Source organism: Lentinus tigrinus, assembly GCF_003813185.1.
Source record: "Lentinus tigrinus ALCF2SS1-7 unplaced genomic scaffold L226scaffold_3, whole genome shotgun sequence".
Classification (NCBI taxonomy): domain Eukaryota; kingdom Fungi; phylum Basidiomycota; class Agaricomycetes; order Polyporales; family Polyporaceae; genus Lentinus; species Lentinus tigrinus.
Window position 1 is genome coordinate 931,713 of NW_027137912.1, and position 14,525 is coordinate 946,237.

Genomic DNA, 14,525 nt, shown 5'->3' on the forward strand with positions numbered 1-14,525 from the left:
GTAGGAATGCCATAGCTGGGTTGTGCTGGTGGCCATGACATATGATGGAGGTCGATGTTGTGGAGAATGCGCGACGCGATGCGCGCGCGCTTGACGCGTCTGTGGCACCGATCCCGCTACCCGATCGCGTCTTGCCAGCAGAGCTCATGAACGCATCTCTCCTTCGCCCACTCACCTTGCACATACGCTCCTTCTGCCTGAGCAATTCACATTTGTCGCATCTTCGACGCATCAGGCATCCGCACTTCACTGGGCTTCTTCAACTCCAACCAAATACCTGGTCCATCATGCCACCCAAACGCGCCGCGTCGTCCAAACGGAAAGCCGAACCACCCTCAGAGGCAGAAGAGGACTCGAGGGCTTCAGAGTCCGACGCAGGCAGCAACCATTCGTACTCGGACGCTGAGCCAGCTGCGAAGAAGCGCAAGACCGCGGCGAAACCCAAAGCGAAGGCGGGCGGGGCGAAAGGAAAGGGGAAAGCTGCGGCGGCGAAAGCGAAAGCGAAGGCGAAGGACCCAGACGCGCCCCCTGATCCCGACGCGCAGCCGACGAACAAGGTGCTGCCGGAGCACATATCGTTCGCGCCAAAGGTTGAAGGCACGGTGCGCATTGCGACGTGGAACATATGCGGGCTTGCGGCTGCGCAGAAGAAGGTTCGTCTGTCTGTCTGTTTGTCTGTTCTGGGCTCGGGACCTCGTAAGGGTGTGTGGTCCACTCGATACGCGTACGGCACGAGCGTGCTCTCGCGGCCGAGTCCCCCTGGGCATACATACACGCGGCATACAGTCAAGGTTGGATAACCGCTGCGCAACTTTCAGTGTGGTTCTTCTGTCCGCCACGAGACTGGTTGCCAAGTCCTGAAGGCAGCCAGAAGCATCCCCTATCGGAACCGTCCATTCTGTCGGCCGGATGTGGCTGAACATACGACCACAACTGCCCGCCTGGGTCTGTCAGCAGACAGGTGGTTGACGGCAGCGGATGCCCATGCGCAGCAAGTACACTAAATGGTGGAAGTGGCGGAAGCAAACCTTCATACCAGACGCGCTAGCGTTGGTTGATATTTGCAAAGATTGAGGCTCAAGCATACGTCGGCCGTTCAGGGGTGATAAGCTACTGGACAAGCTCCAAGTGCAACCGCAGCGTCCACGTCTGGAATCCCGCGATAGTCGTGATTATTCTGGATTGGACTAACGTGTTTCTACGTACAGGGGTTCAAGTACTACGTAGAAGCGGAGGACGCGGATATCCTCATTCTCACAGAGACGAAGGTCGGCGTGTCCTGCGGTCTCGCGTCGCCATGGTTAGCTGACTAGTATGCACTCCCTCAACCTACTACCGCGCATTCCTGTGCCGCAGGTCAACAACGAACCCGTCGACCCCGCACTCACAGAGCGATATTCGCACCGATACTGGGCCATCTCCGACAAGAAGACCTACTGTGCGTCCCCTCTTGCCCCCTCTTGCACAGCTGCGCACCAGTTGACCACGAGCGGTTGCGGGAATAACATACCGCCCACTCTGGAATGCAATGCATGATGCCGGAATACCCGCATGCAGCAGGAACTGCGATCCTCTCCAAGGTACAGCCCCTCTCTGTCGACTACACTCTCCCCGGGCATCCGGACGCGTCCGCAGTCAAGGGCCGGATCGTCACGCTCGAGTTCAAGAGCTGCTACCTGATCGGGACGTATGTCGTGAACGCGGGCACGGGACTCAAGGTGTGCATGCGTCTATCGAAGTGAATGCAGTACAGCAGCGCAGGCCACAGCATAGCTGCGCAGCGGCGAAAGTGAGCCTGTGTTCTCACGCGAATTTGCGTTTGTGCAGACCCTCGACGCCAAGAAGGAGTGGAACAAGCACTTTGAGGCGTACATTCGGGAACTGGACAAGAAGAAGCCGGTGGTATGGACCGGGGACCTGAATGTCGCCCCGACTGCGCTGGGTACGTGTTGCTTCTATCTGTGATAGCAGACTGCTGGGTCGCGTAGTGGGCCATTTGCTGCAGGCTCGGGGATGGAGTGACGAGTATTTGCATCTCGTAACGCGCTCTGCAGCACTTCATCACTCGAACGCGCCCATGCTCCATACGCACACGACTGAATAACGCATACGTGTTGTGCTGACCAAAGAACCCGTGGGCGCTGCCTTATTTTCTGTGGGCAGACCTCGCGAACCCAAAGACGAATTGGAACAAGACGCCGGGGTACACCGAAGCGGAAACGAGCTCGTTCGCGCGGATTCTGAATGCATCGGGTGAAGAGGCCGATGCGCCCAAGTTCGTCGACATGTGGCGGAAGCTGCATCCCGACCTCCGGCACTACACGTACTTTTCGTATCGGTTCAACTGCAGAGAGAAGGGCCTTGGATGGCGGCTAGATACGTGTGCGTACATCTATCTGTCGTATTCGTCCTGCAGCTACGGATCCCCGCGGAGGGACGCCGCCGTGGGATCGAGCTGGGGTCGCAGATGGAGTGGCTGCATCGCTGACGTGTATTCTTTTGCAGTCGTGGTGAGCGAGCGACTGGAGGAACGCGTGAAGATGTGCGAGATACGGAGCGAGATATACGGGGCATCGGACCACTGTCCTGTGGTGCTGGAGCTGGCAGGGCCGCTATAGGGTGCGAGCCGCCAGAGGCAGAGTACTTGGAGGTGAGTGACCGGGCCTGTTGGGTTGAATACCGACGGTGATGACGTCGCCATTGTTTCCAGGTGTTTCCTCGTGCAGGCCGAGTCTGGCAGTACGGACGCAGAGGAATGGACGTTGACGCAAGACAATTGTTTTTCCGAGCAATATTTGCGAAGAACTCGTGTTCTGTGTTTCGTGGTGCCCGTGCGCGCGCGCTCAGCGACGATATGACGTCGACAGATAAGGTCGCGGGCCTGCCATACCGGACGAGGCTAAACGATGACGTGCTGTGCGAAGACGCCCTCTTGCTGCTGCGCAGAGACGAGGGGACAGCGACCGCGCCACCAGGCCGTACACGCTCCACCCGAGGGCGACCGCCCCGCAACGCAGGCGAGCCGATGCATGGCAGAAGCAGCGTAGTTGTACAAAGTATCACCAGCGGAACCGCCGCTCGTTGAGAACTTGAGATGGGGGTGGCGCGTTTGATGCTTGGCACTATCAGGCGCACTGCGCAATCTGCCAGTCTCCCGGCGGTCGTGCAACCCCTCACTGCCCCAGACACCGTCAAAGTTTTTTGAGGCAGAACTAGGGTTCGCAATCGAGACCGCCGGCCGACGCGGGGCCGCCGGGACCGGCGACCGCTGCTGGTCCAGGACGCGCAGCAGCGGGAACGGGGTGCTGGAGCAGGACTGTATGTTTGGATCCCCGCGGTGGGCGAGAAGCTATGTCGTGAGCGTCGTGTGGGGAGGGTTGGGAAACGGAGGCCAGCGGGAGCCCCGTACGTCAGCGAAGCGAGTGCAATTGCAACTTGAAGGCAAACATGATGAATTCCACCGCGGCGAAATGCTGGCTAAGCGCGCGCAATCAGAACTTGCCCGGATCGGGCTGGATCTGTGATGGGATTAGCCGCGGCGTCTGCCCAGGAGAGCTCTCGGTCGGAATTCGCACGCGTCGGTTTCTCAAAAGCGGTTCCATCCCCCGCCCGCCCCTCGCCCGTCCCTCCCCGTCCTCTCCATCCTCTCCTCCTGGCCCTCTCCAGCTGCAGAGCACGCTGGTGGTCTCTGTCCACCCACTCGACGATATCCATACCCCGTCCTCGCCCAGATACCCCCGTCTCCAACACATAGACTCTCCCCCGTCACATCCGTATCTATGTCGCAGCTCAAGGAGTACGCTGTCCTCCCCCAGCATGTCGTCCATCTCGACAATTTCCCCAGAGACCCTGAGGCTGGTGTCTACCAGAAGGAGCAGCTCGACCTATCCCCAGAGCTCCAGCAGGCCCCCGTCCCCTCAATATGTGGCTTGCCTCTCAAATACGTCTCGTGAGTGCATGTCCCCCAATCCCGCGACGCCGCCCTCTCGCGTCGTGCACAACACAGCGCTGACCCCCCGACGCGTCGTCCCCAGCCTAGTGACTCTGGCAGTCCAGAACGCCCTCCTGACACTCATCATGCACTATTCACGCGTGTCGGCGGCCCCTCAACACACCTATTCCGCCGCGTCCGCAGTACTTCTCACCGAGCTTCTCAAAGGCTTCATCTCATTATCTGTCGCCTTCATTCGTCTCGATTACTGCACCCCCAATGGCGCCTCGGGCAGTTCATTGTGGAACCCCCGCGTGTTGTTGTACCGCTTCCGTCGTCTCGGTAAGGAGGTCTTCCGGCCCGACTGTTGGAAACTCTCCATCCCCGCTATTCTATACGTCATCCAAAATAATCTCCAGTTCGTCGCCGTCTCCAATCTCGAAGCCGCCACCTTCCAGGTCAGCTACCAGATGAAGATCCTCACCACCGCCGCCTTCTCCGTTGTCCTCTTGCGCAAGAAGCTCAGCCCCACCAAATGGTTGGCGCTTTTCTTCCTTGCCGTCGGTGTTGGCATCGTCCAGATTCAGACCGGTTCCTCTTCCGGCCACTCGACCTCCAAAGCGCACGACATGAACGCGTTCAAGGGCTTCATGGCCGTCGTCATGGCTTGCTTCACCTCCGGTCTTGCAGGAGTGTACTTCGAGATGGTCCTCAAGAACTCCCAGGCAGACCTGTGGGTACGCAATGTCCAGCTTTCCCTATTCTCCCTCCTTCCCGCAATCGTCCCCATCATCTGCTCGAACACCACGCCTACGGGTCCTGCACCGGGTTGGCTGAACCAACTCTTCGCCAACTTTGGAGTTTGGGCATGGGCTACGGTCCTCATCCAGGTCCTCGGTGGTCTCCTCACTGCACTCGTCATCAAGTATGCGGACAACATTCTCAAGGGTTTTGCCACGAGCTTGAGCATCGTCATCTCGTTCCTCGCGTCTGTCGCACTCTTCAACTTCCAGATGACCTTGACGTTTGTGCTCGGCTCGACCGTCGTCCTCGTTGCAACCTGGATGTACAATCAGCCTGAGGCTCCGGCAGGCGATAACTTCTACCCCAAGGAATGTCGCTCGTGGGGTTGGAAGTGGGGTCGTTCGAAGCTTGCGTCCTCCGCGCTCGAACTTGCCGGTGGGAACATTGCCATCTCGCGTCGCCCTTCAACCTCTTCCCTCCCTTCGGTTACGTGCCATCCCGTCCCGGTTCAGACAAGGTCATACCCTGGCTCGCCAGTTGAGCGCGACCTGCCGTCGCCCTTCTTCCCCGCTCAGCTGCTTGAGAAGAACCTTTTGGGCAAGCGCAAGGAAGACGACCCTGCGCCGTTCTTTCCCGTGCCCCTGAAGGCTTCTCGCGCTGCATCGCGTCTGGCACACTACTTCACGCGTTCGGGTTCAGGCTCGTTTGTCATCCCAGAGGGCGCTGCATATGGTTTCCCTTCGTCACAAGTGCACACGCCAACGACGATGTACGCGTCGACCCCCTCTTCATATCCTTCGACGCGCCCGTCGAGCGCACTCTCATCCGCCACCTCATCACGGCCGACGAGTGCCATGGGCGGTGCTGTGTCGCTTTCATTAGGCACGCTTCCCGAGCAAGACCACCACTCATGATGTGACGACGAACACCTGCCGAGTCTCCTGAATGCATGCAGCGTCCGAGGAGCAGTGCTACGAGTACGACCCGAGACGAGCCCCGAGATGACCTTCGCACATCGCGTATGTCGGATGCCGATCACAAGCCTACCGCGACCCCGCTGGAACCAAGGTCGGGGACATGGAGACACCACGCAACGGAGAAGATGAAGTTCTGCAAGCCAGTTACTTGTCAAAGACTTTTTTCGAACAGTATACTGGACCCTATATTATTATATCTAGCACTTCGCACCTTCACCTTTCATACTTCCGCATATTACCACCCGCACGCGCTCCCCATCCCCTCTCCTTGCACCCCGCCGTCCCCGCGCTTGCTTTCGCCGTCGGGTCCGCATTCCGCATTGGTTCGCGCACTATTCTGCCTCTAATTTTACTTGAACGTCATCTAGCTATAGAGCTCCCGGACGAACGAACTTTGCTTTCTCCTCTCGGCTCGCTCCTCCGTGTTCGCTATGTCTTGTGTTACATACGTACGCGCAGAAGTTGGTACTGATTACGACGATATAGCTGGTAGCTGGATGGGCTACCCGTCTTCCGCATCTAATTCAACAAAGCATGCACATACTCATACTCATTCGCACACGGCGTGGACTGTCCTGAATTTGCTCAAGCTTCGCCAAGCCGTCTTCTCGTGAGCCCCGCCAGCTCTAGCTCCTACGCCTCAGTACCACCACCCCCTGTGCAGTATCGCCTTGCTCGTCGTTCCCTCTCTAGGTGCGTTACGTACCGCGCTGAGCTACTCACGCCATACAATCGTCCGCAGTACCCATAACGGCATCCTCGCGTACGCGGGAAGCTCAGGAACCGCCCGTGTTCGCGCCCACACACGGAAGTTTGGAACCAAGGCCCCGAGACCTGCTCTCGTCCCTCCACGAACTCCCATCTCATCCCAACTGATAGATTCCCCTCCTGTATTTCCGTTTGTGCACGCCTTCGCGGCTCCGGGCGATGTCGTGTGTGCGAACGTGGACCCTGCTAGCACACCTCGTGGCGCGGCGCGCGGCGTTCGCGTAGCGCGTCCGGGGCGCGTCCGACCTCAATTCGAGCCCGTTTTGTGCACCGTGGCCTGTGCCCGGGAGGATCAGAACGGGCAGTCAGAAAGGAAGAAGGAGATGCGCGGATATCGGTCTGCGAAGGGGGGATGGCTTCCCATCTGCATCAGCACACGACGGGCCCCTCGGATGCTGATGATGCGTACGTCCATACATGCATGTCGTACTTGGCTGCGCTTCGATGTTCGCGGCGCTCACACCGTGCAGGCGCTGCGCCGCCTGACCGTCCCCGACTGAGAACATGATTCGGAGCAAGGGGCGGGGGCCATGCGGACAGAGGAAAACAAGTTGAACCACTAGATGCTGGAGTGATATGATACATACATATACGACATGTACAGATGCGCACTAGAGAGCGATATGATGTCCGGCGCCGTCTGAATCTCTTCCCTGTCAATGTCTCTTAGATCCCGCCTGTCTCCCACCGGGTGCAGTGGGAGATCTTCCACGCGGAGACTCTCATACACGCGTTCAGGACGTGAGCCTCGCCTCGAGTCCCTTCTTGATCGCTGCATGGAGGAAATAAGCGTCAGAGAACGAAATGGAAATTGGCCCCCGCCGGACAATCACCGTCGGCGCAACGGAGCAACCGAGGAATGCAGGGGGGAGGCGAGCAGAGGACAGGATCTCTCACCTTCGCACGTCTCTCTGGCGTCGCCAAAGAGCATTTTCGTTCCGGGCATGTAGAACATCGGGTTCGGTACGTCGGCTGCGAACAGAGCGAGGCAGGACGTAAGTTCATCAGCCTGGGTGTGTCCGGCCCTCGTAGGGAACACCGAGTATGGCATCCCACTCACCGTAACCACTGGACATGCCGCGCTTCATAACGATCACTTGCTTGCTCTTCCACGCGTGCAGCACAGGCATGCCTGCGATGGGCGAACCTGGCTCGAGGGCAATCGGGTTGACCGTATCGTTTGCACCGATGACGAGCGTCACGTCCGTGTCCGCGAAATCGTCGTTGATTTCGTCCATCTCAAGCACGACTGATCGCCGCAAAGTAACATTGACAGTCAGCGCTCGGATGCAATGCTGGACGGTGTAAGGAAGCTGTGCTTACTATCATACGGTACCGACGCCTCAGCCAGGAGTACGTTGCACTGCCCCGGCATCCTGAGGTGTTTCACGGTAACGGTCAGCGTCTCTGCCTCTGCCTAGGAGCAGTGTAGGTCTCATACCTTCCGGCGACCGGGTGGATAGCAAAGCGCACGTTGATGCCCTTGGACCTGAGCATCCTGACGACGTCTGAAATGGCATATTGTGCCTTCGCAACAGCCATGCCATAGCCAACGACCTGCGCACTGTGTTAACGTCAACACAACGAGCCACTCTCGAAACCCTGCGTACCAGGATGACATTCTCTGAGTTCAGCAAGCTCTCGACTGTATCGTCAACGTTTGTTTTCGTGATAGTGCCCTCGATTTTATGTTCAGCCTGCCCTGCGGGCGCGCTGATTCCGCCAAATAGGACGTTTGTCAAAGTCCGGTTCATAGCAACACACTACGGTCTGTCATGAGAGACATGCTCAGCCATGAAGAGCGCGGAGCACTCACCATGATGTATGACAGGATAGATCCGCTCACTCCGATCAGCGACCCAACCGTTGTGAGGAGCGGATTGTCAAGCATGAAGCCTAAGATAGGAACGGGTTGGTCTTGATCATGTTGTATTCAATGTGCCTCTCACCTTCCGCAACTAATGCGAAGCCAGAGTACGCATTCAACACGGTGATTACGACAGCTATGCAATGTCTCGGTTAATCACTGTACCGCAACGAAGGCGCATATACTCACGCATGTCGGCTCCACCAATTGCAGCCGTAGTGGTAAAACCTTTGATGAAACTCAGGATCGTATTTGCACCCAGGAAGCCGGCCGCAATCATGGGAGCAGAGGGTGCCAGCGTGATGAACGCGCCCATAGTGGCGACATTCGTGGCCAACAGTGACGAGTTCACGAAGTGCTTCGCAGGGATATGCAGCGGCCGTGACGACATCCGACCAGCAAGCTTGAGGAACGCAACGACAGATCCTGTGAATGTGATACCACCGATGAGGACGCCGAGGTACGCCGTGACCAAGTGCAGCGTCGTCGCGTGTGTCAGGTCCGCAAGGACGCTTGCAATACTGGTCATGACCGCCGCGAGACCGACGACGGAATGAAGGGCAGCGACCATCTGCGGGAGCTCGATCGCAGTGATGCGTCGACCGATGACAGTTCCAACTGTCCCGCCGAGAGCTGCAACGCCAGCGAACTGTGCAAGGACCTCCGGAGGGAAACCGACCGCCGCGAGCGATGCAAGGATGCCAGAGCCGACACCAAGCATGCCAAGGATGTTTCCTTGCCGGGCAGTAGACTGTGCTGCGAGACTGGATATAGAGCCTGGATACGATGCTTGTTAGCGTACGACCTTCCTGGGACTTGAGAACAACATTCGCAAGACGTACTGATGCAGAGAACACTACTGGCCAAGTACCCTGCTTGTACCAGGCCGGACATTCCGGTGCTGGCCGCAAACAGGAAGCCTCCGGTGTATAATGCTGCCGGGACTCCGTACAGCCAAGCATACTCAGGGGGGTCGGTATCACCTGCAAGACAGATTGTGAGCACCGGACGGTTGAGCTAAAAGCCATGAGACGTACGCTTGAACATATCCAACATCCGCTTCGTGATGACAAAGCCACCTGCAACGTTCACACTTGCCAGAAGGACGGACGCAGCACCTAGTGCTTGAGGAATCGTAGCAGGCAGGTAGCCACCTCCCATGACAAATAGACCACCAACGCCGACCATGCCTGCCAATCGTCATTTAGCATATAATGAAGGCGTCCGTCGCTGGAGACGAGGACTCACCCGAAATGGCGTTCGTGACCGACATGAGCGGGGAATGCAGGGCGGGGGCGACACCCCAAACAACACGGTAGCCAATGAGCCCAGCAAGACCGAACGTGAAGAAGTTGCTCATGAAGGCAGGACCGGTCAATTTGCCAAGGGCAATCACAGAGCCCATACCACCGGTGACGAGCGCGACCTCCCGAGTAGCCTTCTGCCATGGTGTCAATGCTTTAGCCTCTGCAGCCTCCGCGACCTTTGCAGCGCTTGGCGGCGCAACCGGCGGAGGTGCAGGACGAGGTACTGGAGGAAGGAGGTTGCCGTTCTGCATCACAATGGCACCGCGCACAACCTCGTCCTCGAGATTGATTGCGTATTGACCGTTGCCACCGATTGAGAGCAAGAACTTCGTAACGTTGTTCGAGTAGAGTGTGGAAGATTGTGTCGGCAGACGAGAGGGCAGGTCGGTGTAGCCTGAAAGAGTATTAATAAGCGTATCTTGCAGAGGCACCATACACGTACCGATGACAGTGACTCCCTTGTGGACGTGCAACTCTCCCGGAACGGTCACGGCGCAGTTTCCTCCAGTCTCGGCAGCCAAGTCGACGATAACAGAGCCTTGCTTCATAGCAGCAACCATCTAGAGACGTGTATTCAGTCAGTCAGTTTCCGAATGAGTGTGATAGAGAGACAAACCAACCTCTTCAGTAATGAGCTTCGGAGCAGGCCTGCCGGGAATGAGGGCCTGATCCACTGAGTGAGCGACGCTCAAAGCGAAAGTGATTATGCCTGCGCTTACCGTGGTGATGACGATGTCCACATCTTTGCATTGTTCCATGAAGAGTGCCATTTCTGCCTCGATGAATTCCTTGGACATTTCCTTCGCATAACCGCCTTGACCTTCACCGGACTCCTCGATTTCTACCTCGAGGAACTCCGCGCCGAGAGATTGTACCTGCTCGCGTGCAGCTGCACGCGTGTCGAAGCCACGGACGATAGCACCCATTCTGCGAGCCTTCCGACACGCGTCAGGAAATGAACGCTTCTGCCGCGATCGTTTTGACTCACAGTAGCAATAGCACTCAAACCAGCGACGCCTGCGCCGATGACGAGCACCTTGCATGGTGGAATCTGATGACAGGTACGGTCAGGGGAATGTCAAAGGGCCTCATTCAGTATCATCACCTTGCTGCGGAGAGTTCAGTGCTGGCGGAGGTATGAGAGACAGAAAGAACGCACCCAGCAGCCGTGACCTGACCTGTGAAATAACGTCCGAAGTGGTTCGCAGCTTCAAGTACCGCCTTGTAACCAGCTATGTTGGCCATGGAACTGCAGGACAGAGAGAGGGTCCTCAGCAACTCCGGCAGGGAAGCAACATGAGCGAACACGAACCTCAGGGCATCGAAGACCTGCGCGCGAGATATACGGGGTATCATTTCCATAGCAAATGCAGTGGCTTTGCGTCCAGCCAAGGCCTCCACGGTAGCCTTGTTCTGCGCAGGATACAAAAATGAAATGAGCGTGCTTCCCTCCTTCAACTTCTCCGCTTCGTGCCCGAGTATTGGCGGGCGAACTTTCAGCAAGATGTCCGAACTCTGGAGTAGCTCCGTCTTATCGACAAGGATTGCCCCAGCAGCTCTGTACTGCTCATCGGGGAACTGCGCTTCGAGACCAGCTGACTTCTCGACGAGGACGCGGCCGAAGCCCTTCTTGAGCAACAGGGCGGCATTGGCGGGTGTAAGGGCGACTCGACGCTCATTGGGGTAGATTTCAAGTGGGGCACCGACGGTGAGCTCAGAATATGGGATACCTGCGCGAAATTGGTTAGGTTCAGAAGGGTCCGAAAGCCATAGGCCTCGTACGATCCGGACAGAGTCGGAGTCCTGTGTGAAACGACCGCGCTCACCTGGTGCTTCCTCCTTCGCAGCGCTGGCAGACTTTGTATTGGTCGCAGGCTGAGCGTTCCGGTGCGAGAGGGTAGTGTGGAAAGAGCGACGGGAGCACGAGACTGTTTGTGTCCGACGGAATACTTCCTTGAGCAGGAATGGAGGACATATATGCAGACCACGTACTCTTCAGCTTCGCGGTTGCGGCGCCTACCAGTGGGCCGCGACAACGGATGCCTCCCCACGCGCCGACTAGCAGGATGTCGATGGCCATGGCTGTCGGTGGCCAAGTCGCCGAGGAGGGTATAAACGATGCTCGCCGTTGCCAGCGCAGTGTCCGTATGCAGTTGCGCGCTGCAGCCGATCGATTGGTTGGGAAGCCCTGTCACTTGACCGCCGAAGGTACGCCAGGATGTCCAGAATTTCGCAGTCCCACAGTCGTCCACGCAGAGAGAGAGGTCAGGCGGACCTCGCCAACCGACGACCCGCCCAGCCTGACTCGGACGTCACTTCGCGCGGGAGCACAGCTGCCTGCTAACCGGACGGCTTGATCTTTTCCCAGCGCAGACCTGATCCGTGTGCCTTACCCCGCGTTACCCCGCATTGTCGACCACACCGACGCCGCCTCGGCGAGCTCATGCTGCACGCATTGACGAGGCATGTCTCGCCTGGAGATACTCTAGCCATGGTTGGTGGTATGAGACACAACTACGCGACGACGGAAGGATGCATATGCTACAGCGATGACTTCTTCATGACTGACCCTTCCCACTCAGTTCCCGCTCTATCGTGATCAGCTCCTGCGTGTGCGGGTGCGCCCAGAGGGCCTCGGCAGCGGTAGCCTCAATCGGCGGCAAGGGCCTGCGAGGGCTGCCGCCATACCCATACATCTTCTCAAGGAGGTACTTGGTACCCGCGATGCCAGCCTTCGCGATGGTGTAATCTGCACGCGCGACGATGCCCTGCAACCGCTGCGCTTCCGGAAGGAAGGAAAGATCCTCCTTTGCCTTCTCCGAAATCTCGAATAGCTTAGCAACCGTGTACTGTGGTCGAGACATCAACATGCTGAGCGAGACCTGAGATCGTCGGAGGATATAGAACATACCGGTGCAACGTTGGCAAGACCAGTAATAGCACCGTGGCCATTCACGAACGACGACGTCAAGATGAAGTCCGTGAATCCGCCGAGAACAAGGAAGGGAGCGTGAACATTCTTCCGAGGATGTGACTGGGCAAACGAAGGATCCGAGACAGTTGCGCAAATACGCGTAAGCTTGCCGACGTTGCCGCACCTGAAGCAGAATAAGCATTCAAACTCAAGCAGTCACACAGTAACGACATACGTGAGCTTGACGCCAGCAAGGTTCGGGCACTCCTCCGCCAACTCCGTAATCAGGTCCGAGTCCAAATCGATCCCACCTGCGGCCCCAGGGTCTATATTTGTTGCTCAGCAAGATCCCACAAGCTCAAAGATCCCGACTCACAGTTGTAGATGATGACAGGCAGCGGACTCTTCTCGGAGACATCCGTCCAGAAGGCCTTGAGAGCCTTCTTGTTACCCGCCAATGCGCCCGCAAAGTAACCGCTGCAGATGACAATGACGTAGTCCGCACCGGCCGCTGCCGCCTCTTGAGAAATCTGTATGGTCTCCCTGGTGCTGCCTGACCCCGACCCAGAGATGATAGGAATGCCCTTGAAGCCTGCATCGTCCAAGGCCTGTCTTGTGGCCTTGATGAGGGAGACGCGCTCTTCGTGGGACAGGTGGTGGGCCTCGCCCATTGTGCCCGCAAGAAGCGGCTTTACGCCCGCCTTGATCAAACGAAGAGCATGAGCAGATTGCGCCTTAAGATCTATCAAGACAGGGAAGCGGAGAGTTAAGTAACGATCGGGCGTGCGGTAACGCGGGGGAAGACATACCAATGTCCTCAGAGTCCGGGAAGAAGAAGGTGGGGATGGGGGCGTAGATGCCAGGCTCGAGCGGACGAACGACGCTGGCCATATCGACGGACTGGCGGAGAACTGGGTGGAGGATGTAGGAATCTCAAGATCTCACCGTCGACCTTTATGAGCGGGGATGATTTGTAGTCGGACCGGTCTTCCCGAGGACTGCCGACGCACCTGACCGACGGACCGCCTCCCGCGACATTCGTTATCGAAATCCTTTTCTCGCGCGATCCATCTTGATCGAAGCCCATATATGCTTCTTGCCTTTGCAGTCCTTCGTCCTTGTTGCCTCTGCAGACTGCCATGATCTCGGCGAAGCGACCAGGGAACAAGGCACTCGAATTCGCATGCTCGAAGCGCGTTCTGCCCAGTGTCCAGTCAGCGAGTTGTCCACACACGTTGACCGTGAGCCATCAGTGGAACTCGGACGACCCTCTTTGACGGCATGACGGCTGAGCTACACATCCTTGAACCACAAGCGTCAGAATTCAACGGTTGCGCTGGCGTCCGTTCGAAGCTGGTGACATCGTCAGGAAGACATGAAGCTGCACGGGAACACGTCACGCGTCGCTCCCTCGGTGGCTGAACAGAGACCGACGCCGGCGGAAGGATGTTCACGGTTGTCAGGAGTATCAACGATTGTCGGAGCAGAATCTTGCTGCCACGCGCCACACGCACATAACGGTGAGGAACAGCTCGATGATCATACGACCCTGCCTTTACTGCGAGCTCGGGTCATGATCAGTCAACATGAGTATAGAAGAACGAAGAGACGTCCCAACCTATCATGCATGATCGCTTGAACTGAGGTCTGATTTCAGCGAAGCCGCTCCGCTTGCGGAGCGACGTAGGATATCATCAGATATGGGGTTCCTCCGCGATTCAATGGTGACATATGTAGGCTCGATAGTCCAGCCAAAATGATACAACGGTGAGGAACGCCGTCAACAATGATATGCATTTCGTTATGACCGATGACTCACCGAGTACTCGGAACAGAAGATACAGGACTTCCGTCTTTAGACCGCCCCGAGAATGGACGCGCGAGTATAGATACGGGTCTCCTCGGTCCCTGCAAACCTTTGTGGCACACCAATTGTGGGCTTGATCGCATAGTAGAAACGCATGAGATATACCTAAAAGCCATAAGGAACAACCCGAGTCAGCGTACACGAATAGAT

The 14,525-nt window shown here is 57.4% G+C and overlaps 4 protein-coding genes across 4 annotated transcripts; 2 read left to right on the forward strand and 2 right to left on the reverse strand.

Moving 5' to 3' along the window:
* Nucleotides 1-147: 147 nt before the first annotated feature.
* On the forward strand, nucleotides 148-3,031 carry L226DRAFT_530245 (uncharacterized protein). The gene is made up of 8 exons (XM_067679802.1): nucleotides 148-653; nucleotides 1,209-1,268; nucleotides 1,357-1,438; nucleotides 1,558-1,718; nucleotides 1,828-1,942; nucleotides 2,164-2,382; nucleotides 2,506-2,650; nucleotides 2,711-3,031. Exons 1-7 carry the CDS (start codon nucleotides 288-290, stop codon nucleotides 2,616-2,618), a joined length of 1,116 nt encoding a protein of 371 aa, XP_067540621.1. The 5' UTR covers nucleotides 148-287; the 3' UTR covers nucleotides 2,619-2,650; nucleotides 2,711-3,031.
* A 569-nt stretch (nucleotides 3,032-3,600) lies between these two features.
* Nucleotides 3,601-5,016, forward strand: L226DRAFT_478585 (nucleotide-sugar transporter; the record flags this gene model as incomplete). The annotated part of the gene is made up of 3 exons (XM_067676804.1): nucleotides 3,601-3,949; nucleotides 4,035-4,245; nucleotides 4,282-5,016. Coding segments are annotated over exons 1-3 (1,116 nt in total), but the record flags the coding sequence as incomplete, so codon positions are not given.
* A 1,938-nt stretch (nucleotides 5,017-6,954) lies between these two features.
* On the reverse strand, nucleotides 6,955-11,895 carry L226DRAFT_530246 (PNTB-domain-containing protein). Its single transcript, XM_067679803.1, is given in 21 exon segments — nucleotides 6,955-7,192; nucleotides 7,318-7,392; nucleotides 7,481-7,669; nucleotides 7,744-7,796; nucleotides 7,862-7,977; nucleotides 8,031-8,183; nucleotides 8,237-8,316; nucleotides 8,370-8,423; nucleotides 8,477-9,064; nucleotides 9,130-9,270; nucleotides 9,325-9,477; nucleotides 9,536-9,988; nucleotides 10,037-10,154; nucleotides 10,215-10,259; nucleotides 10,314-10,529; nucleotides 10,583-10,647; nucleotides 10,733-10,734; nucleotides 10,754-10,843; nucleotides 10,907-11,324; nucleotides 11,421-11,522; nucleotides 11,587-11,895. 21 exon segments carry the CDS (start codon nucleotides 11,672-11,674, stop codon nucleotides 7,155-7,157), a joined length of 3,237 nt encoding a protein of 1,078 aa, XP_067540623.1. The 5' UTR covers nucleotides 11,675-11,895; the 3' UTR covers nucleotides 6,955-7,154.
* A 257-nt stretch (nucleotides 11,896-12,152) lies between these two features.
* L226DRAFT_542779 (dihydrodipicolinate synthetase) lies at nucleotides 12,153-13,399 on the reverse strand (the record flags this gene model as incomplete). Its single annotated transcript, XM_067682148.1, has 5 exons — nucleotides 12,153-12,443; nucleotides 12,506-12,692; nucleotides 12,744-12,834; nucleotides 12,885-13,250; nucleotides 13,318-13,399. 5 exons carry the CDS (start codon nucleotides 13,397-13,399, stop codon nucleotides 12,153-12,155), a joined length of 1,017 nt encoding a protein of 338 aa, XP_067540624.1.
* Between the last annotated feature and the right edge of the window lie 1,126 nt (nucleotides 13,400-14,525).

Coding starts and splice junctions, on each gene's coding strand:
- L226DRAFT_530245 (XM_067679802.1), top strand. CDS start 288: ATGCCACCCAAACGCGCCGCGTCGTCCAAACGGAAAGCCGAACCACCC. Junction 1,269..1,356: donor TCATTCTCACAGAGACGAAG/GTCGGCGTGTCC, acceptor CCTGTGCCGCAG/GTCAACAACGAACCCGTCGA. Junction 1,719..1,827: donor ACGCGGGCACGGGACTCAAG/GTGTGCATGCGT, acceptor GCGTTTGTGCAG/ACCCTCGACGCCAAGAAGGA.
- L226DRAFT_530246 (XM_067679803.1), bottom strand. CDS start 11,674: ATGGCCATCGACATCCTGCTAGTCGGCGCGTGGGGAGGCATCCGTTGT. Junction 7,978..8,030: donor ACTCAGAGAATGTCATCCTG/GTACGCAGGGTT, acceptor CACAGTGCGCAG/GTCGTTGGCTATGGCATGGC. Junction 7,393..7,480: donor CGGCATGTCCAGTGGTTACG/GTGAGTGGGATG, acceptor CTCTGTTCGCAG/CCGACGTACCGAACCCGATG.